A 23,370-nucleotide genomic window follows, 5' to 3' on the forward strand; every position below is an offset into this window, starting at 1 on the left:
TATTTCAGTAAGGTATGCCAGATATTGCTGAGTTAACTGTCCAACTTCCCTCTATTGTGTGGAGTCCCAGAGGGAAGTGTCTTTCACCAACACACGTCATTACTTTTATACAGCTGCCTTACCTCCTCCAACGAGAAGCTTGTGTAATATAACGAATGCAACTGTCATCAAACCAGACTCTGCAACAAAATATGTAGCATATAGATGAAGTTAAACCCTCACTAAGCAGTTCAGGAAATATATTCTATTACAAATTTTACACCCGACTGTGAGCCGATCATTCATAAGAGTAATGTCATATGACCTAAGAAATGAAACTGGAAGATGAGGTGTCAGAAAGAAGCGTGTGTGTGTGTGTGTGTGTGTGTGTGTGTGTGTGTGTGTGTGTGACACAGTGCAGGAGGAACCTCACGTGGTGTTTGATTGCCTTAAATATGATGGTCAATGGAGTCAGTTTGGAAGGTAGAACATGTACTCTTAATGACCTTTTGTCTGAGGCCACTGTTGTGCTTTTTGTTTATATACTGATAAGGAGATGTATATACAAGTACAGTTATCACGTAAGAGGCGATATAAACCTGCACGTATTTCAATATCAATTTCCCCTTTTTTCTGGATACAAATGTGCATGGTATCGATTATACCACGAAGTTAAAGATGAACATGAGCTGTTATCTAATGTACTTGATTATGAGGCAGCTCCATATATTTTGCAACTATTTTTCTGGACAAAAAGAAAATGTGTAGATTTACTCGTGCCTTCTGCAATATGTAATGTTATTTTTGCCATAAACTAAGTTTGGACCACTATGCCGATTACGCCACACAAAATGTAGTTTCAAACTCAGTCCCAAATAACATCCTTCTCGTCAAAGCAGACGAATCCAGAATAAACAAATTCTAAAGAGACTTGGAACACGAAAACGAATATAAACAAATTTACAACAGTGGCGCAAAGAATAGAGCCAAATGGCATTACCACAGAGGGAAACACGATATCGCAAACACCAAAACGGCTGCAAAATCCTTCATCACACACTAAAGGCTTGATAAATGATCATATCAGCAAAAGGTCCCCCTCCCACGCTCACCAACACTAACGAAGAGGCGGCCCTAACCAGTCTGTATAGATCCTGGCATCTTCCGGAGTCAAAAAATTACACCTGGTGGAAGCCATGATCATACCTATACTTACTCTTTACCCACACGTCTCTCCTCCAAAACCTCGCACGCCGAAATTATAAACGATACAAAATAGGGTTCTACGATTCGTTAAAAACAAAAGGTACATCTACATTGAAGAAAACGAACATGGACTAAAAATGAAACCATCTGGCACATACTTAAGAGAATAATAAGGGAAAATACGGTAAAGACTTAAGATAACAGACAAACTATAAACATATCATGAACTCCACAGCAGTTCCCAATGGCCCCAAAGAACTAAGGGGAGCCCCAACCATCCAATGATGTAGGCATTGAAGAATTTAGTAATATTCCTCAATTCTAGTTCTGGTCTTTCATACATACACGTCATGAGAGTATTTTCTTTCGCATTATGTTCTTTCTATATTTTAGCTGTTAACTCATACGAGGACGCTAGTCTATTCATGTCTGGGTATGTCAACTAGTTCAAAGCTTTCACTACGCACGACTTGCATTACCTCACCTCAGGATCCACACATGCTTGCAGAACCACTTGTAGCTGGTATTACTTTAATGCAAGCATCTCACTATACTGTGCATGGGGTTCCCTCTTATCTTGAGAATACATTTTTGAAATCTGAAAGTGAAATATTCCTTCCCTTTACTAACAAGAAATTTCATCAATACATGCAGACCAGTCTGCTGGGGGTATATGAATACGGCACCAAAAACACGATTCCATACGAGTCTGTTCCTGCAAAGCTACCCCACAATGCAAAATTAAGTACCTGATTATTGTAAAGTTAACTAGTTCAGAGATCGTTCTTGTCAAAAATCACGAGATATATCTCATCCATAACAATATTCTTCCTAGGACACCTGAAAGGCATCCAAACTTTGCTTACTGTCGACAGTTCACTTATCTTAATTGTACGGTAACACAATCATGGCTGTTCAATTCTTGTTAACAGTTCACATACCAAGTAAACTGCTGAATATTTCTTCAATGCAGCCCAAATCCTTGATAACGTTTTCCTCACTGAGTAACCTATTAGGTAATTCAGTTCCTGGACCTTTCGTACGCTGTGTATCCTCTTTTGCGGCACCGTCCACAGGATGGACAGGAGTACAGGGTAACTCAGCCGCTCTTGCAATAAAAATCATGATCACGATCTCAATAATTTCCAACACACTTCACAAAACACCTAAAAAACACTCTAATTCTCTTCAATTTCAAAACTTTACCTTCCTCTGTCGAACACATTTTCTCTCTAACAAGTATATCCAAAACAAAAATCTAAAAACATTTAAAAGACGAGGTAGACTTTGGTCCAAGGCATAAAGAGGTAGTTAACATTAACTATAAACTGGTACAGTTCAAAATTATCTTATCGATATTCTGTGATTATCACAAGGTGGCCATTTGGCTGTGGTAGGTTGGCAGGGAGGTTATGTGGTGCAGGCAGGAGAACTGGTGTCGGGTGCGTGTGGCTTGGGGCGACAGGGCGGCTGGTCCGTTACCCCTAACTGCAACAGCCGGCCACAAACTCACTCCTCGGGAAGAAGTTCAAGAAAACTTACCACTTCTTAAAAGGTTAGTATCACTGTCTGCCTGCAGGGTCAGCCGTCAGCCTAACCCCAGACGAGCAGTTGGTCGGGAGTTACGTGTAGCTGAGAGCAATGCAGAAACCTCACCCTAATGTGGGTAGGGTCCCTTCTTCTCATGAGAAACATTTGACTTCTGACTTGAGTGGGTGGGAAAGTCTTGATGGACTGACACTAACACAAACAACAAGCTGAGGTGCTGGCTTGCTGCGCACAGCCGCCTTCTGAGATGATCCTCCGAGATGGATAGATGAAAAGATATGCAAATATATATACGATACACGACCACAACATTACATCATAACAGGTGTTTTTCGTTAAAAAAAAAAAAAAAAAATTGTGTTACCTATTCAAACAACTTCAGTTTTCCATTTTTTTTTTTTTGGTGCGTGTGTTGAGGGGGGGGGACTCTTGTGATCACTATTTATGTTTTAAAGGGAAAAGGGAGAGTTTTACACTCTTGCTACCCAGTCATTTTAACCCTGTGTGTGTGTGTGTGTGTGTGTGTGTGTGTGTGTGTGTGTGTGAGTGTGTGTGTGTGTGTGTGTGTGTGTAAATTCAATCAATGGTATTAGTCAAATTCTCATACGACTATTTATAGCTCTTGTAGAGAAGTATAATGAGAGTCTTTCAACCATCTTTTAATAAAATTGAATCTGACATTTGAGAACATATAACAGGTAATAGATATAATCAAGACTGTTTGTTCGATGAAAAAAAAAACCCAAGCTTTAGCAGATAAGAGAAATCTTCGGTATGAATAACATGTCAATGTTTTAGGAAGGTGACCAAACGCACTGACGTAGTCAACATACATATAAATTCACTCTTCCTATCTATGAAGTAAGAGATAAAGTTACCGTACATATTCATAAATCATCTTTATCGTTCAGTTTCTGCCGACTGGAGCTCTCCGCTCCGCTGGAGGCCGAGTTCGTGCTCCTTGCTGGAGGACCTTGATGTCTTGTGAAGGTAACGCCGCAAGTTTCCTTATGATAATCATCACATCCGTCATGTTAAGTAGACGGATCAGCGGATCAAAGAAAAAAAATAAATAAAATGTTCTAAACTGTGGCACAGGCTGGACATAACGACCTTGGCACTTCCTTTTTCCAGCGTTATTAACACAGCTGTACCGTCCACTGCCTCACCCTCTCGTGTGGTCAACAATGGGGAGGGAAATTAAATTCATACATTATGGTCAAAACCCTCAAGTGTGGGTCCCACCCAAATGATGTTTAGGCGAACGATATCACAGAGACTGCATTACACGGACCAACTTAACCCTCTGGAAGGAACATCTACAGTGAAGTAACTATACAGGTCAGGTTAAAGGTTCGCTGTTCAGGACAACAAAGTGCCAAGCTAACAACAAGCAAGACAAGCGAGGGTTGAGCACACCGACTAAGACGGGTGCCAGGTTATGCTCAGGTTGGCGCTGGGTGGCCACTATCGCTCTAAAATAAGGATTGAAAATCATAACTCATGAGAAAAAACATTTCACCACCATTCACCTGTAAATAAGCCGTGTGGAATGAAATAAAAATCAGTTACCACACTAATAAAAATAATACATCCAATTCACAAAAAGAGAGATCGCGAATACTGCAAGGTTCAGCTCCCAGTCTTCCATGGGCGGAGCTTAATATACCGTAATATCCTTCTAATGAACGTTTTATCCAATGCTTTTCTCTGACTCTACACCATCTCCGTGCGACTTACACGAATGCCAAAGCAATCCTGTACCCTTCGCATGTCAAACAACTGTCTGATTCGTTTCTATAGTTCCATGAATAAAGGTTCTCGTTACCATTACCCTCCTCTTCCTGTAGATCGAACCAAACAACAGAAAAAAAAAAATCGCTATGAAGCATGGAACAATTACAGGAGAGGCGGACAAGAATGAAAGGCAGACGACCACTTGAAATACTGGAAGGAAACCCAGGAAAAGGAGGAGAGAAGAAAGTGGTAGAACGGGTGAAGAAAAGATCAAGATTTGCACAGATAAATGGACAATTCCAGCCGAGGCAGGCCAAAAACAAGGAAGTAAAGGAGAGGGAAGTACCAAGCTCGTCCAGGTCTCTGGACAGCCAACTCCAGAATAATCTTAAATACGTCAGCTCAAGACCGGTGAGAGGGTGAAGTAGCGCGGAAACTCGTACCTTCCTGAGATGTTCTGGTAGTAAATATCTAGAAAGCGATCCCCAAACTGGACTAAAACGAATGCATAAAGACTAGTAGTCATGAAACTGGTGGCTTTAGAAGACTACAACATCAAATCACGGCAGCAGCATGTGCACTTACTTTACCCCTTTCAACCACATCCACGAAGGAGAAATGTATAGGCAAAAAATAATAATGTGGATATGACCTAATTTTCCTATTTTCCCTAATGGTGAAGTGTACACAGTTTTCACAGAAATCCGCATACTAAGAAAACGCAAGATACTTCTGAAGAATGAGTCAACAAGAAGTCTCCGTCAACCACACGTAAAAGAATACTTCGGCAGAACTCTGTTGTCCATCCTAATAATTAATTTTGAAAGGATTTTTGACTTTGTAAATCCGATTAACGTCCCAAAACCAGGAGCAATATTTTACTGTGGGGAATTTCTTTATCTTCTTTCATACCTGTTCGCCGTTTCCAAAGTTAACAAGGTAGCGCCAAAGACAGGCGAAGAAAAGGCATCATTCGCTTACATCTATTATCAACGGTAACGAGTAATGAACCACCACCAGACACTGGTTATCAATCACATGACTTGCTGGATGTAGTCATGCAAGAAAGCCTACAAAAAGTTCTTTTTAAGCAAGCGTTTCCATGAAATATACTGCTTAAATTTACTTCCGAACGAACCGAAGATGGAGAATATCAGTAAATGCAAACGATCATAAATTCGCTCTAAAATTGACATGCAGTTACTTTGACGGCTATACTGATGCACTGCAGACTGGTGACAGGTGCTGATGGTGGTAGGCATAACTCCAACAGAAAGTAATCAGGTCCAAGTGACGTGCAAGTTTTCCTCCACGTGCAACATAAGGTACTAGCTAACTAGCACGCCCACCACAAGCAACACTACCTCCATACGCACACCAGGTATTGCAATGGCACCCTTCCGAAAGGGTGGGGCGTCACGGGCTGGCTGGGTGTAGCACACGGTATCCTGCTCATGCGAAAATTAAAAACACAGACATTACCTAGGCGTAACAAGGCGTCACAACTAACGTAACGTATATCGTGACATCTACATTAGTAATTCACATCGGGATCAGGGCCGTGAAGCCTGAACCACTGTGTGATCCCAGCATTACAGTTCAAAAGGTGTCGTCTCCATATGTTGTTTGCCCTCCCCCTGGGGTACTGCAAGACAAGCCAGCCCCAGGAAACTCTGTCCAGGCCAGACACACTGGAAGAGAGAAGCTGGGATCGAAGAATCCCATGACATGAAGAAAAGAATACAGAAGAAAAGGATAATCATCTACATAGCGTAACTACTGCTTTTCGCCCACAAGTCAGAAAATAAACCGGTATTCTTCATCATACTTCCTGGTGGCGGGTGTTCTCCACGACGTTCTACTTCAAAGAAAACTGTGCATGATATTACGTCATACAATAATAGTACTGCTGCGGCTACAACTTTACATGTTCAGCAAATGGCACTTGGGTTACACTGGAGATCAACTTACCATGTAACGTCATCTCCAGCATTAAACATATCGTGAACTTTTGAAGTCTTCTGAACTAGAGAGCGAGTCCGGCGTCAGACAGTATGATGAACTAGTTCTGTTCGTGCACCACCAGAGGCCTCAGCAGGGCAGATATGACCCAGAAAATGGAAGCAACTGGAGGAGAGCGCAGCAGGTCAAAGCCCCTAATTCTAAAATGCAATATAAAAAGTGGGAGGTAATATTATGAAAAGACTACTGGTATTTCCAGTGTTTCAGATACACGTGTACAACTCACCCAGCAAGCTTCTATATATGTGTGCAGAGTGTGGGATTTGTACGTTAGTCCCAAGCCAGCCAGCACGAGGCTCGATTATATCATGAACACTGCAGGCACTAAGTTAACCCACAGTCATGCCCAGGACGAAGGCGGTGAGCATCCCATAGGACGGAGGAGGAGGATTTCGCTACCTCCATAACCTCTCCCCCTTGCACCACCACACGACTGACTCACCCTGATATAACTCCTTTAATCCACACCCTCTTGTTGTCCTTGCGACTTAAGTAAAGGAAACTTCTGACTTTTAAAGTGTGATTCTGTCATGTGTAGTGGGTCAGGCGGGAGAGGGTCTGGACGAGCTGAGGCGAGGAGAAACTAACTCAGTGAAGGAGGTCAGATATTGAGTACAGCAGTAAAGTGGTTTAGACGAGTCGAAGTTTGGGGTATAAAGCAAACAGCAAGTGCTGTAGCAGTAAGTATACGAAGATAAGCTATGAGGTGTGTAGTGGAGTGCCCACTGCAATACTGTGAAAGATGAAGAGTCGAAACTCGTACACATGTTTTGTGAGGCAGTGGCTCTACAGGTGGGCTGCTGAGTCGACATAAGAGGCTTAACCCTCCAAGCATTCACGAAAGACCCTTGGCTATCTATGATGGCCTCATCATCATACACGAGGGTCGTTTCTTATTACGTCTACAAAACAACGACACTTGAAACAGCCCATCTGACAGTGGTGTGTGAAACTGAATGAAATAAGCAATATGATTACAAAGACTGCCTCCTTCCCAATGCTAATCACCTTTCCAGTGAAGAAGCAGTTCAACCCGTTAAGAATCGCTTGGCCACCATCTGGCAAAAACTTCCCCAGCTTACCTTCCAACCTCAACACACCAGGAATCAGTACAAGGACCCAAAGCCGCCAGACAGCCTCAAGGCGAAGCGTTCACTACACTAATTACCTTACCTGCCAAACTATCTATATAAGGAGTTCTCTGAGCTAGTCAAACTCCTCCACTTCATCGTCAATGTTTCCCTTCATCACTTAACATGCCCTTAAGATTGAATGACTTTATGTTTCCCCAATACCTAATTCAATAAGACCACAACCTCCCAGTGAGTTACAACTCCGATCCCCAGCATACATTATACCAAACTGGGCTTACACAAATACTGTTCGTTCCGCAGACACTAAGTAGTCTGGTAATATGAAGATTATCATCCGCTACTTCGTAAATTTCCTAGTTAAATAAAATCTAGAAAGGAGCAAGACCTCTGTGACTTCATCTTCATCAACTTCACCAAGGCTGTAGACCTAAGCCACTATAACATAATCATTAGTACAGTCATCTACAATAGGGTGTGAAGACTCATTCCATGGCTTCCAGACTTCCTCTGAGACCGTTGCCAGGCTGCACGCTTCCTGGAGCCATCTCCACCTTCCTGTCCTCACCACTGTGGCGTCCCACACACAGATGGGACTCTTGTCCTTCCTCAACCTCGTTAACGATGCCCTACTGGATGTACCTACTCGATGGAAGTACAATGACAATTCTACCGCTGGTGTCAGCGGTGATAACAGCTCTCCCAACTACAGAGCCTTCTAGAACACCCTTAACAAACTAAAGAGCTCGAATACCGCTACCCACGTCACCATCAAGCAAGCAAGACCGCACTTCAGCCTCGCTTCCATTTCCCACCCTTACCGACTCACGTGGCCCCAGTCCTCCTCTGGCTCTTCAGTTCACCACTTCGGACGATAAACTAAGCTGGAAGGAAAGCGTCAGCACCATCGTCAATTCCTCCCTAGCTAGAGTCTTTATATTCTTAGCAGACACAAGATACTTGAACTCGCGACACCTACACGCTCGAGCATCTACACAACTTTCAATCTTCCCCACTCTCCTTAGCTTCCTCCGGCGGCCAGTCCTTCTCCCGATTCACCACACAACAGGAGCCCCACTTACATTGACGATCAAGAAGCGCTTAACATATATTTTGTAGTCCACATTCCCTCCAACCATCAGACTCTCATCATCCGAAAGTTTTGGTACAAGTTACAGCACCGTCATCCCATCCTTATGTACCAGTTGAGACCCCTAGTCCCCGAGATGCAGTTTGACGGCCAAAATCACATCGAACACATCCGAGCTTTACCGAACAGCTACAAAAACAGCGCCATGACAACCTACGAACATCAGTGACAATCTAGAGTGTATCTATAATGTGTGTGTGTGTGTGTGTGTGTGTGTGTGTGTGTGTGCAATGTCTGAAAACCTCTCTCCCCGTTAGACTACTAATGCCTTAAGTTGTTTTAATCCTTTGCGTTTTTTCCTTCAATAAACCTTATCTTCTTTTTTCATACCTGATCGTCATTTCCCATTTTTGGAAGGTACTGCCAGGAACAGACGAAGAAACACCACATTCGTTCACATCCATTCTCTAGCTATCATGTGTAATGCAGCGAAAATTCAACCACAACCACGTCCCACACGCCTTTCCCCGACCTCTTCACATGCCGCGGTTCAGTCCACTAACACGTCAACCCATGTATACCACATCGTTCCAATTCACTCTACCCACAGCAAGTCTTTTACCCTCCTGCATGTTCAGGTCTCGATCACTAAAAATCTGTTTGACTCCATCCTTCCATCTCTAATTTGGTCTCCCCTCTCTGCCATCAGTGCTGTACGAATCAGCAAAAACAAATCATCACTATCATTATTACTATCATAACTATTTTTCATGTGCGTTCTCTATTTCCCGCATAAGCAAAGTAGTGCCAAGAAAAGATGACTTGAGCCTCGGAGGAACAATTCCTCGCCTGACTCTTCCTCTGTTCCTTCTGTTGTAAAGTAAAACACGAGGAGGAGGAGGAGGAGGAGGAGAAGAGAAATTTAAGCACCCCTCCGCCTCCTGCTCTCTAAATGGCCTTCTAAGACATTAAGGAAATACAAAGGCAGTATTCTTTCTCACTCATCCCCTGGGGAAATAATAATTCATTATCATTATTACTATCATTATCATTTTCGTCGCACGGAAAGGTCATACACTTTTGGGTCCAAGAGGTTAACATTCAAACAAAACCTGTCTTCCCAACCTGTAGAGGCAGTCCGCACACCACCGCCACCTACACCTGGAGGGTCAGCAACCCCCGTACACCTGAATCAGCAACGCCAACTACACCTCCAGGGTCAGCAACCCTCGTACACCTGCATCAACAATACCACCTTCACTTGGAGGGGCAGCAACCCCAGTACACCTGCATCAGCACCGCCACCTACACCTGGAAGGTCAGCAACTCCCGTACACCTGCACCAGCAATACCATCTACACTTGGAGGGTCAGCAACCCTCATGCAGTTGCAACAGCACCGCCACCTACACCTGGAAGGTCAGCAACTCTCGTACACCTGCACCAGCAATACCATCTACACTTGGAGGGTCAGCAACCCTCATGCAGTTGCAACAGCACCGCCACCTACACTTGGAAGGTCAGCAGTCCCCGAACAGCTTCACTAGCAATACCTCCAACACTAAGAGAGTCAACCCAGTACAGCTGCACCAAAACCTCCACAAGCAGCATACAAATCAAGGTGTGAACTGCTGTAAATCCTGCAATTATCAACCAATGGACATCTGTACCTCCACCACACTTCTTTTTCAGTGAAGGGATCAGTCACGAACAACGACCAAACCTTAAATCAAATAACAGAAAAGGTTAAAAGATATGGAGAAGAAAGGAAAACTTTCCTTTCCTTCTCTACCTAACTACTTACATACCTGTATCTTCCCAAACGTGGCAGTCAGCCCATAACAAACCCAGTTGTTCTTCCGACCCTCGAGGCTGGTCAACAAGTGGGTACCTGGCTTAGACCCGGGGAGGGCGGGGGGTGAATATGTGTATACACACACAGTGAGGAGTGCAGACTTGGTACATGTAAAGACAAGGCAACACGAGTGTACAACCATCTTCTCGTAACACATGGATAGTAACTACACACACATACACACACACAACACACATACACACTCTTCACTTGCAACACTGCTGGCGATCCACACATGATGTGCTCATTATAAAGATCAGCAGTTATCAAGTGGTGTCCGCAGTTACCATTAGTTTCGATGATGATGGCGTGCTGCAACACTGTAATGGTGGTCATGGGGGGAAGCAGGCAGGTCAGCAGGACCCACGTACTGGGAACGTTCTCCTAATGAACTTCATCTGGTAATGCCTCACCATCCCTTGCCCAGCTGAATGATTCAGTTCGAACACTCAACAAGAAAAACAATTTCATAAATAAATATCGATCACAAATCTATACTTCCTACAGACACGATGGGCGACATGTACCCCTGCAAAACATGAAGCAAGAGAGACAATAGTTTAGGAAGCAACACCCGTTCAATACATTTAAGCGTAGGGCAGCATTCTAGAGGTACTACTTGCAGGTTTGTCTCGCCTCACTCGACCAGATCCGCAAGTAACCCCAGGCCTCTTCCCCAGACCGGCAGTGACTAGCGGAGCAACACGACGTACCACCTTCCGGATTCCTCTCTTTGTCTCCCGCCCAGATGTTGAGGATGGGAAAGAGGAGGCTGGTCAGGAGGAGACTGGTCAGGAAAGGTTAACGAGAGGAACACAAGACAGGTGAAGTGCAAATATGTTTATGCATGTTATCAAGGTGTGTATTATGGTAGCTACGCAGGCATATATATGACGCCGCCTCAACCAGCGGGACGAAACAGAGGACAGACCAAGCAGCTTTAGTGGGAGACTGAGGTGTGAGGAGCAGGATAGCCTCTGATACATCAACGTATGGTATACAACAGGTACGATCGTCCACGCTCTCTGACCTGCTGGTGCGGTTCACGTCACAGTATCGTTGGCACCTCGTCTTCATCATGACGGACGGGAGACATCTTGCTTCAGGGGGAGACATTGCGAGTCTTATTATGAGTGAGGAAAATATCGCAGGTTTTACGTCTGAAAAATAAAAGTTCAGCCCACAACAGATGCTCCTCATGTATCTGCACCTTTCTGTCACTTAGAAGAATTCCAAGAAAGAATACGTATCACATTGGTCCAAGGAGACACCTAACAATATAAACCGTCCACATATTATACTAAACCACGCCTTAATTTGAATCACAAACACATCTATAGTATCGTCGATGCACACCGAACCTCAGTCCCAGCAATAACTAGAGTATATGACTAGAACTAGAGGTAATTAGAGCACCTGTGATATGTGAACCATAGAGGAATAGATTAAGGTGGGTTGTAAAATGCTAGACGCACCAAAACAGCGAGAGGCGTCTGTGTGAGAGCGATGTGCATAGGCGTGAACCAACACAAACGAGGGCAGTACAAAGGTGTCGGGGGGCGCTTGGTCAAGGACTTCGAACCGCAAACAATAGGACGAGCCATCCGCACCACACCACGTCACTGAAAGCTAAACACAGAACAATTCTAATTACTCGACCGTATTCAAGATCTAAAATGGTCACTGGCGTGAGTGTACACTGTTAGCGAGCAACAAGTGTTGGTAGTTCAACAACGTCACTTCCTGTAGCGGTGCGGGAGCCGACGAATCCGCTCCACAAACTCAAGTGCCAATAGCAGAGGCTCACCTTCCACCACTGGCTCTTGTAGCACCACTCAGTGTACGCGTTGTTGTTGGAGAGATGTATCCATAGCAGCATACGCTTAGTCTTCTCCAGCTCCCACCGCTCACGGTCCTCAGGAGCCTTGCTACGCCGCATCTTTGCCAGTTGTTCCCACAACAGCCAATCACTGTCTTTATAAGATTCCATGCGAGAGACGGGCAGCTTCCCTGTCAACAACATACTACCCGAGTACTCGTTCTCAAGTCCGTCTAGCAACTCTGAGCCCGATTTTTCCTCGGCAAAGATAACACTCTCCAGGTCAGACCAAGTGGCACCCAGGTCGGCCAGCTTTCTGCTCATGTCAAAGCGCACAGAACGTTTACGGGTGCCACCCTCACCCCCATCTCTATTGGGGCATTCCATGGGACTGGGCGAGACTGAGGTACTGACCTGAGCAATGGGCGTGGGAGTGGCGTTGAGGCCGCCAGGATCCGAATACAGACTCTTGTTTTTGCTGATGTGCTCGTGGACGAACTTGGCCAAGTCTGCCAGGTCAAAGCTGTAGTCCTCCTCCTCGGTCATCTGGGGATCCATGAGGTGATCGAAAGCCAAAATGGTACGGTTGTGATTATCTTTGGGTAGAGTAGAGGCGGGCGTGTAGTCTGGTGTGGGAAGGTACACCCGCTCTAGTAGTCCGTCCTCCCTCTCCACCATGATAACCTCCCTCTCTTTGTTCTTCTTCTCTTTCTCGTTCTTCTCCTGTTTTTCCTCTTTAGTGTCCTTTCTGGAATCTGACTCAGCCGACAATGATTCTTTAGATTCATCTTCCTTGTCCCTGACTTCGTTTTCAATAATTACACCAGCATCAACGCTCTGACGACGCCTTTCATAAAGGGAGCCGAAGATCTTGCTCATGTGAGGGGCCAGTTGCTCCCTCTTAAGGGCCACCGAGTTGGTGGAGTCGCTCGACATGGTAGCGGTGAGAGGACCTTTGCCCGAGGAGAGATGCTTAACTAATGAAGGCTTTTCGATGGTCTCCTCCTCACTATTGACGTCGTCGTCCGGGTTAAACCTACGCCTCAACTTGAGCTTGAGTTCGCGGATCATCATGTCGTTGTTACTGCCCAGGATTGACACTCCCAGCTTCTGCACCCTCTTGATCTTCTCCGTGGACGTACCTCCCAACTCCTCATCTCGTAGGTTCTCACCGTTCCCCACGGCAGCGGGAACCTCGGCTGAAAGCTCCTCTTTCGCCGAGCCTTTCTCTTCAGCCTCACCTACCAACTGCTGTTTCGAAGCCCGGAGAATTTCCTCGCGAATCTCTCTGCGTGTTCCATAGATTTCACTGTCGTTCTCGTAAGAGTGGATCTCCCTCGACTCTGTGGAGGAGACAGTATTGTCAAAGTACAGTCTGTCCTCTTGGTGCAAAGAGGCTGGTAGCAGAGTGGTATGGAAGGTCATGTTCTGTTGATTTTCCTCCAGTTCCCGAGAGAGCGCGCGGTCTAACGATCCTTTAAACATTTCTTCAGTCAGCTCTACCACCTTGCCCTTACGAATGACGACCGGGGGATCTGCCACGTCAATGGTGCTGTCCCGACTAACGAAGGCGCCGTTCATGGAGTGGAAGAGACGTGAGTTGCGAACGCCATAGATAGGTTCCCCGTGACGCGAACCATAGAACTGCAGCTCACCGTCCTCCAGCGTACCCACTGTGACCGGTGTCTTGACGGAAGGCGTCGAGGAAAGGCATGAACGTGAGGCCAGTGACTCGATACTCTGATACACGTGGTGCTTGAGCAAAACAACAGGTGGCGTGTCTTGAACGTGCTGCACAAGGCCGCTGCTTGAGGGACACACTTCATACACGTCCGTCTCGTGGTAGTCGTTCGTACTTGTGCTTGTGCTACCACCACCATCCAGTTGCCCCAGGTCACTAGGAGGTCGGAACTGACGCCGCTGGTACAAACGAAAAAGCTGCCGACCATCAGCCTCTTCGTCAACTGAGTTGGTGGCACTGTTCCCATCCACAAAAGGTATGTGAAGTCCTGCTAGAGACGCCGGTGACGTGCGGTCACCGATGTCCTCAAAATTCGCTAGGCCTTCCCCTGAGGCTGTCTGAAGTGGGTATTCATCCATCTCAGCCTGAGAACGTTCTATGCTGTCCATGCTTTCGTACACGTGTTTTCTCCTCATATTACCGAAGACCCGCGGGCCGGGGGTTACTGAAGTTCTCTCGGCCTGTGCCTCAACAGCGGCCGCATACCTCTGCATGGCCGCCTTCTCTTCATCCAACGCCTCCATGTAATCCCATGAAGTGTCAGGAGTCTAAGTATGGTTGTGTACTAAGACTGACCGACTTGTTCTCATGTAGCTCACTGGTGTCGGACTCGTTGCCCTGGTTTACGACGAACTTGTGCCGGAAAGGGTTCTTTTTCTTCTTCTTGTCCTCAAGATCTAAATCGCTGTCCTTCTCTACGATGGCGCCCTTGAAGATGACACTCTCCAGGCTTGTCACACTGTCCGTCTCGGAATCTCCTGTGTCGTGGCTGGTGGTGGTGCCTCCGTGGTACAGAGGTTCGCTGTGGTCCGGATGATACTCGTACGATGAACCCTCTTCGCTTGGCAACCTCTTGCCGGACAGTCGCTGAAAATCCATCTTGAACGACTCGTAACCGTGCAGGTCCTTCTGAGACTGTCGTGAGTCCAGTTCTCTCTGGAGCTTCATCATCATGGGCAGCCTGCTGGACTCTTCGGACGTTGGGGTGTCGGTTCCAGAAACATTCAAATTTACATCGTTCCGGTTGCTGGCTTGAGAAGAAGTCTTGACATTTTCTCTGGAACCAAACCTTATAAACCCCAGTCCCATGAGGCCATTGTATATCTTCTGCTTGAGCGGCAGCTTGGGGTTGTCCTTAGGCGCCTGCGCACGTCCACGGCCCTCCTGGTCGCCAACACCCCATGGCCATTGGTGTTGTTTCCCGGGAAGAGCACCACCATTGCTTGGTATGTGTAGAATGTCACTAACTTCGTGTTCCTGCCGCTGGGAGTCATCGTCCGTGTCGCAGACGGGCAGTTCTTGCTCACTCTCAACCAAAGGTGTGGAGGGAATGGGTGTGGGGACGGGAGTTTCTGATTCGTTTTCCTCCTCCTCCTCTACGTCCCCTCGACTGTACGTCCCCATCTCGTCCATCTCCTCGAGAGTCTCAGCCAGAAGCTTCAGGGCAGACTGTGCAACGTCGTCCTGGCTCTGCTCAAGAGTCTTGTCCATGAGACTGTCGACGCTGATGGCATTGCTTATAGCACTTGAGACGGTTGCCTCATCTGACACCTCGGGGATAGCTGGTACTTTCGGCTCAAATATGAGTGAATCAATGCTGCCAAAGGTGTCGTAGTCTGTGTTTTCTCTGCTGCCCTGCTTAGAGCTCTTGGAACTTTCCTCCATGGGAACATAGATGTGACCCAGGTTGATGTTGCTCAGTGTCTCCCAGTCCTGTGCCAGGGCCTCCTTAAGCCGTTCCCGGATCTCGTGATTCCTCTCCTCCTCATCCGCAAAGTCGTCGAGATCGAGATTAAGCTGAATATGTTCGGTTATGGCTTTTACAACCTTATTCCTGGTGGCGGTGTTAATGTGCTGCTGGCCGTTAAGAATCTCCCTCAAGCGCCGCTGCAGTTCCAGGTCACCTCCGCCACCAGTCTTATTGCGAGTCTTACTGACGGAGGCCAACGTGCTGGTACCTCCTCGGATGGACGCGCGAGCCACACGTGCCAGGGACTCATACACGTCTTCACTCTCGCTAATGCTCCATACATCAACAGGAAGGTATTTGCCTCTGCCGGAGGACAGGTGTTCCTCTGCTTGAGCCAGTTTTCGGAGGCGCTTTTCCTGCTCTTCCAAAGTGCGGCTGACCAGATAGTCATGTTGCCGCGTCGTTACACCCGGCCCGTTGATGGGTTCGTATATTTTCTCAAACTCTCCGTTGGACCAAGAATCTTGGGAGAGAAGAGATTGATCTCCGGGTGTCATGGGCCTACTGGGATTCGTCAGCTCTTCATGTCTCTTGTCCATAGCCTGCTTGGCGCTACATTGGCATTCAGCCTCGAAGGCAGAGCTGTTGTCAGCGCCACATTGCTCGCAAGACACACAAGAACACAGGTCCCAGTTCGATTCTGCAGTGTTGGTGGGCGAGAGACCGCGCTCATCCTCGCTCTCACGCATCTCCTTCAAGCGCATTAAGATTTCGGAGCGCGATACGTAGGTGCTATCCTTGCCTGACTTCTTCTGTAGCTCTACTTCCCTGGCCCTGGTCACTTCGGGCCGGGAGACATAAGCTGGGTCTACTTTAGAGAGAATCTCAGAGCGAGATATGTAGACAGGGTCATCAGGTTGACTAGGAAGCGATCTCCATGACTGGTTGTCTTCGGCGATATTCATTTTATTGTGTCTGGCCAGAGAATCCTGCAGGTTCTGGATGTTTCGGTACAATTCAGACCGAGTGACATAATCTGTCTCCCCGAACTCACTGTCAGTGTCGCTCTGGAGGGTCTGTGAGTTGTGCTGGGGCGAGTGTACTTGAGCCACCACCTGGTGCTGGCGCGGGGTGTCAGCCGGCTGTGGCTGGTCACACCGCACTTCCTCCAAGTTCTTGAGCTTACCAGAGTTCTGTACAAAATGTACCGGATGCTCTCGCAAGTAACCAATCTGCTCGAGGATCTCCTTCCTGCTCATGTTTTTCAGCTGCGACCTCATCCTCTGGCTGTTGATTCTATGAAGCATCTCCTCCTTGTTCATCTTGTGCCAGGCCTCCATGCGTACCTGGTATGGGATGGGTTCATAAACCTTGGCGAAGCTCTCCTCGAGGTCGGCCCAGGAATCAGCATCGGAGAGGTGCTCAGGAGCGAGGCCCTGCTTAGCCTCCTGAGCCTCGTGCCGCACAACCCGCCTCATCATCAGCTTACGTGACTCGTAAGTGCTCTCGGCCTCTGATTCTGTATTGTCATCGTTCTTCTCGGCCTCCTCAGCTTCCCCATGAACCTCCTCCTCTGCTTCATCTGACAGGTCTTGGGTCTCACCTTTCCCCTTTACACTGTCATCGGTATGTTGAGATTCCTGGCAGAGTGTGTGTAGTGGGTCACCCGCTGGACTATTTCCTGCAAGACTCTTGAGTGGTGTGGTAGCAGTTTTATCATTATCGTCCGGTAGCACAAGAATGTCTTTCGAAGTGGTACAGGTTTCCAACTCGGATACCTTCTTCCTCACGCTGCCTCTGAAGGCTCGCATCTTGAAGGCCGAGGCGAACTTTCCCACTGCCGACCCATCTTTACTCTGGTTTGTTTGTTCGGTCAACAAGGGACTGGAAGGCCTGTTACCTCCAGCTGAGGACGACTCCGTGCTCCCTCTTGACGAATTCTTCCTCAAGAAATCTTTCATCCTTGACAGCAAAACCAACGCAGTACTACCGACACAAGCTTCTTAATCTTGCTTCACAGCTGACACATGTTACAGTTCTTTGGTTCATCATCAGTTCAACTGTGGGATCACAAGAACCAGCAGGACACATACACACCGCTGTCACAAGCACATGACTTCCTCAGTGCAGACTATAGTTATCACAGTACAGTATCGTATGTACAGGCACTGCTCCAGTTGTTACACTATTTACATAAGCTCTTTGGAAGGCACAAGCTGCATGGCAGCGGGTGGTTGGCGAGGTGTTCCCGGGAGCAGCGAGCGGTACACACACGGCGGCGGTGGCGGCGGCCCTCGTACTGAGCTACCTGCCTGGTCGCCACCCCCGCCTGCTGCCACCATCCCCATCCGCCCGTCATGGGAACGTCGTAAAACACTTTTCATGGCACTTACCAAACTAACACTTCTGGCGTGACGGGGTGGTGCCTTCCAGTCAGTACGCTGGTCTACACCACCCACTAGCTGGCTATTTACCAGGTGTGTGGCGATCCCCTGGCAGGCCAGGGAACATCTCCCACCGCTACATGACAAGCACATACAATGTAATTATCACCAGAGAAATCACTGACACAGTTGCTTCCCGCCATCTAGAAATCTTGGTGGAGAAACCAGGCGGGTACGTATATCTGTCAATCATTGAAACCGCAGGGAGGGGGGGCCCCGCTTCCATACATCACCACCAGTACAAAGTGTGAGCGCTTCACGTGTAACGATAACACCAAAGGTACAGTATACAGTAAGAAAGCATGTGTAACACTAAATGCTACCCACTCACTGTATAGCATGGGACAGAACGTGGACTGAGTGTACATAGTCAAACACTTCAAAACAATCCTCACAATTATGAGTGAGCAGCCACGCGGAGCACAATGATACCAACACCTCGTCAATAAAGAAACTTTTCTCTCAAAAGCCCCTGACTGAAAAAAATAAGCCAGTATATATGTGGATGCGGCCTAAAATGTGGCAGCACACGCTAGAGGTAAAAAGCTGCTAGATCAGTGATCGGAATGTGGTGTGGAACATGTGGGCACCGCCAGAGGTACATCGTCCTCTACACACACACACACACACACACACACACACAGCCAGCCTCACTTCCACACATTAATCTTAACTCTAACACTTGTTCTATACTGAGCTCATGTGCGCCAAAACATACCGGGCCATATATAGTGATTAAATTACAACTAACACCATCTACAGCTGTGGCTGCTAACTTCCCTGAGACACACGCCATGACCTGTGGTTCCTACACTTTACGACAACAATCTGCACAACGTATTACAATTCATCAAAGTTTATTCCACACTACGTTTATAGCATTACTGAACCCCATCAGCACGACAGTGGCACGGCCTCAACCAACCGCAGCCACCCTCCCGCACAATATCATTGGCAAAAGACATCAACAAACCATTCAACACGGGCCCTTAAGAGTCACAGCAAAGGATATTGGTTAGCAACGGCTGTGCAGTAAGGAAGAAGTTTAGTGGCTGTCAAGCTATCACTCCTTTGGTCCAAGTAGTTCTTTTTTTCTCCCATACCCACACGTGAGGCATTCAGTCCACAAACAGACAATATATCAAGGTTTAGTAAACGTTACGTTTATAACATTTATGTATTGGAGAAACGTGTTGTTAGCAGCGACTGTCTACGACGATACGATCCTTAGGTACGTCCACAAGACCCCCAAGTACATGGCCAGGTCATACATACATCACTATCGTGATCAAGGATCGTACAGTTGTGCTCACATGATTACGGACTGACAGGCGGCATCCTATTCTCTCACGTCCAATCGCCATCTTGTACATACACAAACAAGTACTGAGGTAAAGAAATATACAAAAGTACAATACAAATTCACATACCCCAAAATACCTTACAGGACGAAACCATTGTCAACCCAGTGAGTGTCAACGCCAGGTAGAGCGATGAAATCTCCTTCAAAAATCAAACAGAATCACGGACAGAGGATCTCATCCAGGCCAGAATAATGCAAAGTACCTTTCCTTCAGGAGGACTCTTAATATACGGACAGCTTTTCCAATCATGGCAACTCAAAGCAACACTGAAGATAAGTTCAAGAATAGACAAATACTTCGCTTCACGTCCACGACAAACTTGAGCTCCTCGGTTACATACAAAGTCTACTGGGATTTCTCCTCAAGTCTTCTACTTGCTTCTCTACAACCATAGTAATCTAGCTGAGCTCCCCCACTGTCACCAACAGCTTCTCCAGGATCCAGAGCTTGACACTGTTTGTAACCCTTTGTTCATTAAATCCATTCCCAGCTTTCATGGGAGGGATCATGCACACACAACCTCTCCGGTCAGTCAAACACATCCTGACACATCATAAGCTGTGCTAATTACTTCAAAATCCTCCAGGATGACGAGAATATGAGTGTGAATGTCAAGGTGATGACTGCCGGCGAACCAGCCAATGGCTCTCCAGTGCGGCTCTTGGTCAAGCTGAGGAGGACCTCCCCACACCCCCGGGCGGCTTTCACTGGAGCTGTCTAACTGTATCGGCTGCCACCCCACCCCTGGCTGGTCCACAAGAACCTACCACCAGCCCGGCCAGCCAGCCAGCCCCTCCCTCCCACACGAATAAAACCTGAGGTTCATCCTCACCCAGGTAACACTTCCTCCAACTTACCCAGCCAATGACTGCGATACTCAGCCTAATGTGTTACTCCACCTTATACCAAATGACATCCAATCAAACACACACACACACACACATACACACACAAACTGTTACCCCACGTTATGATAAGTCATTCTAAAGCAAAGTATTATCCCCGCGTTACACCAAGTTATACCATCACACTGTCGCAGTGTGTGTACGTAAGAGATTTCCCTCCAAAACTGATAACGTTAGTAAACTAATCCATTGTCACAGCGTACACTAACTTTTTTAAGATTTCAAGTTTACATATATCCTTCTAAATACATGCAAGCTATAATACTCTACAATACTAGACTACAGTAAATCCTACCTACATCACAGCGGACACTCTTGACAATGACGCAACATGACGCGAGTCTATCATACCAGCTGGGCATAACGGTACGACCCTTCGTTACGATGGTTAAGAAGTACCATACAGGTAAGATACAGTTCCTTTCAACATGTCAGCACCATCACTTGTGAAGATTTTATTCACCAACTTCAACAGCAAAATCATTAAGTTCTCCACTAACTTGGCGAAGGTGACCACCAGTACCACACTAACTGAGCGGCGAGACTAACTACAAAGACCACACGAATGTTGTGGTTGAACCATCTAAAAGCAAATGTTTTTTTTATGATCACCGCAACATTATCATAATTCATCTATTTCATGTAACCATCTTCGCTGATGACCTTCTCTTTTTCGTATTTTGAACTCAATAATTTTCTATTTCTTATTGGTCTCCTCTGGTCGCTTGTAGACGCATCAAACACACCTCACCATCAATACAGACCCTAGAGTGGAAGCAACTCAGGTGCGGCCAGGAACTTCACCATCATATGTATAACACTATTCTTGTATGTAACTCTAACCCGCATACTAGGCAGTCTTAACCTCTCTACACACTTACCAAACCAGACAAATGCATGCACTTACAACCTCTCAGGAGGTCAGTCCCCGGCCTGGTACACAAGAGGACGTCATGCTGCCACAACTCCCAAGCCCAGAGGGCCGTCCCTTCTCTTGACGTACGTATGTACCTCCCTCCAGCAGAACACACCACACCGCTGAGACCCGTCCTTCCTACCCTATCATTAAACATCCTGAGCAGTTTGCACAAATTAACAACTTTCTTCTCTTAAAGTCTGTACCACGCATTAATAACCCAAGTGATCTCATCTCATCAAATCCTGGATGGACAAGCAGACATTACGAGCGATTGAAAGATAATGCTGAATCGGCTGTAGACGTTCTGGGGACTTAGTTTTACAGGATGCGACATTGTTTTCGTTCTATATGTCACTCTGCTTTTCCCCTCACCCACCTGGGGTTACTCTAAATAAGTGCACTAAGCTGCACTACTATAACAGGTCTCCCCGCCAGCGTCACTCTGTTGGAACATTCAGCCACCTGCACCAGCCGCCCTCACGTTCACACACGAGGGCGACGCGCGACGCCCAATCTGCACCCTCTTCACCTCGCGCCCAACATGTGTGCCATCCGAGGTATATCATTAGTTTCTCACCTTCCAGTCACAATCCTAACGAACCACCATGGTTCTCAAGCTCTATCAGTATCTATCACTACATAATAAATCGACTATGACGTTAGTGTGTGGTGTGCAAGACGGCCGCAGTTACTAGCACCAGCACCAACTATTACCACAAACACCACCACTACTCCGTGTGGCTGCCACAGCCGCCAAGCCAACAGTTGGCTCCTCCTACCCACACTCACTCTACTATTGCCACGTCAAACAACCTACAACCTATCTGTCCTTCAGATCATTTCCTAATGTTATCTGTTTCAGCAGGAGGGTACGACCCTTGGTTATGGTGGTGCTAAAGGGTCAGTCTGGTCGTGCTCACGACACACACAACATGAAATCTACACAGACAACAACAGTAACGTAAACATTACAGCGGCTACTGCAGCTATTCTCAAAACGCTTTAGGATGACGTGGTTTCACGTTCCCCACTTTTCCATACTGAAACTATTTCTTTGAGCAAACCAACCCACTTTCTTCATTGCTTACAGCTTTGATATACATACAACAAGTATAACGCAAGACACATTCCCTGCGAGGACTTTGTGACCAACTATTGCTAATAACACTGCGGCGGCCCGTGACGTGGGCTGGAGCCAGGGTCCGCAGGATGTCAAGACACAGGACATCTGTCAGTCAGCCGCCTTACCTAACGGTCGTCAAACATGTGATGTGTGTGTGTGTGTGTGTGTGTGTGTGTGTGTGTGTGTGTGTGTGTGTGTGTGTGTGTGTGTATGTCTATATGCTAAATACATCAGACCCTTAGCCCATCTCTGCGCTGTTACTCATATATCACTCTACTCACCACATAAATGGGAACTGACCCATCCTGCTTGTATTTTAATAATGAACACATATGCCTTCAAAGCCGACCTCAGTAACCTAAGTCATATATGACTTTACCATCTATATGGGTACTGACCCATCCTGTAACGTGCTTGTAACTATGAACTTAATATATGGGACCTTCAACCCACATCTGCAGCCTGCCTCATACTCGGATACACTTGTATAACAATGTAAAGTCTTGTTCACGATACAGCAAGTGGCCAGGTATATAAGTCATTAAATAACTTACAAATCCACCACCCGAGCTACTCCTGCATCTTATCTGAACCTTCTCCAGCCTGGGCCAACAACAGCCAGGCCTCACTGTGCAAATCATGACTCAAGAACTATTCTTACCACCACCTGCAGGCTTTCTCCCCGGGATGTGACTTGGAGTCAACAAGTGGAGAAAATGAAGAGTAATTACCGAGAATTCATGTGGGTAGTGAGGTAAACATACCGGACCTTGATTTGTGTGATACTTCGACCGTGAACAGTACCACCAACAACCATTACAACCATCAATATCAACAC

The 23,370-nt window shown here is 46.7% G+C and overlaps 1 protein-coding gene across 1 annotated transcript in view; it reads right to left on the bottom strand.

Moving 5' to 3' along the window:
• Patronin (calmodulin-regulated spectrin-associated protein patronin) overlaps nt 1-18,055 on the bottom strand; it is a 216,667-nt gene extending 198,612 nt beyond the window's left edge. Inside the window, 2 exon segments of the mRNA XM_071692291.1 lie at nt 12,761-14,629; nt 14,631-18,055. Coding sequence (XP_071548392.1) covers nt 12,761-14,629; nt 14,631-17,738 — 4,977 coding nt within the window. The 5' untranslated portion in view covers nt 17,739-18,055.
• Between the last annotated feature and the right edge of the window lie 5,315 nt (nt 18,056-23,370).

The sequence above is a fragment of the Panulirus ornatus genome, chromosome 52, assembly GCF_036320965.1.
Source record: "Panulirus ornatus isolate Po-2019 chromosome 52, ASM3632096v1, whole genome shotgun sequence".
NCBI classification, from domain to species: Eukaryota; Metazoa; Arthropoda; class Malacostraca; order Decapoda; family Palinuridae; genus Panulirus; species Panulirus ornatus.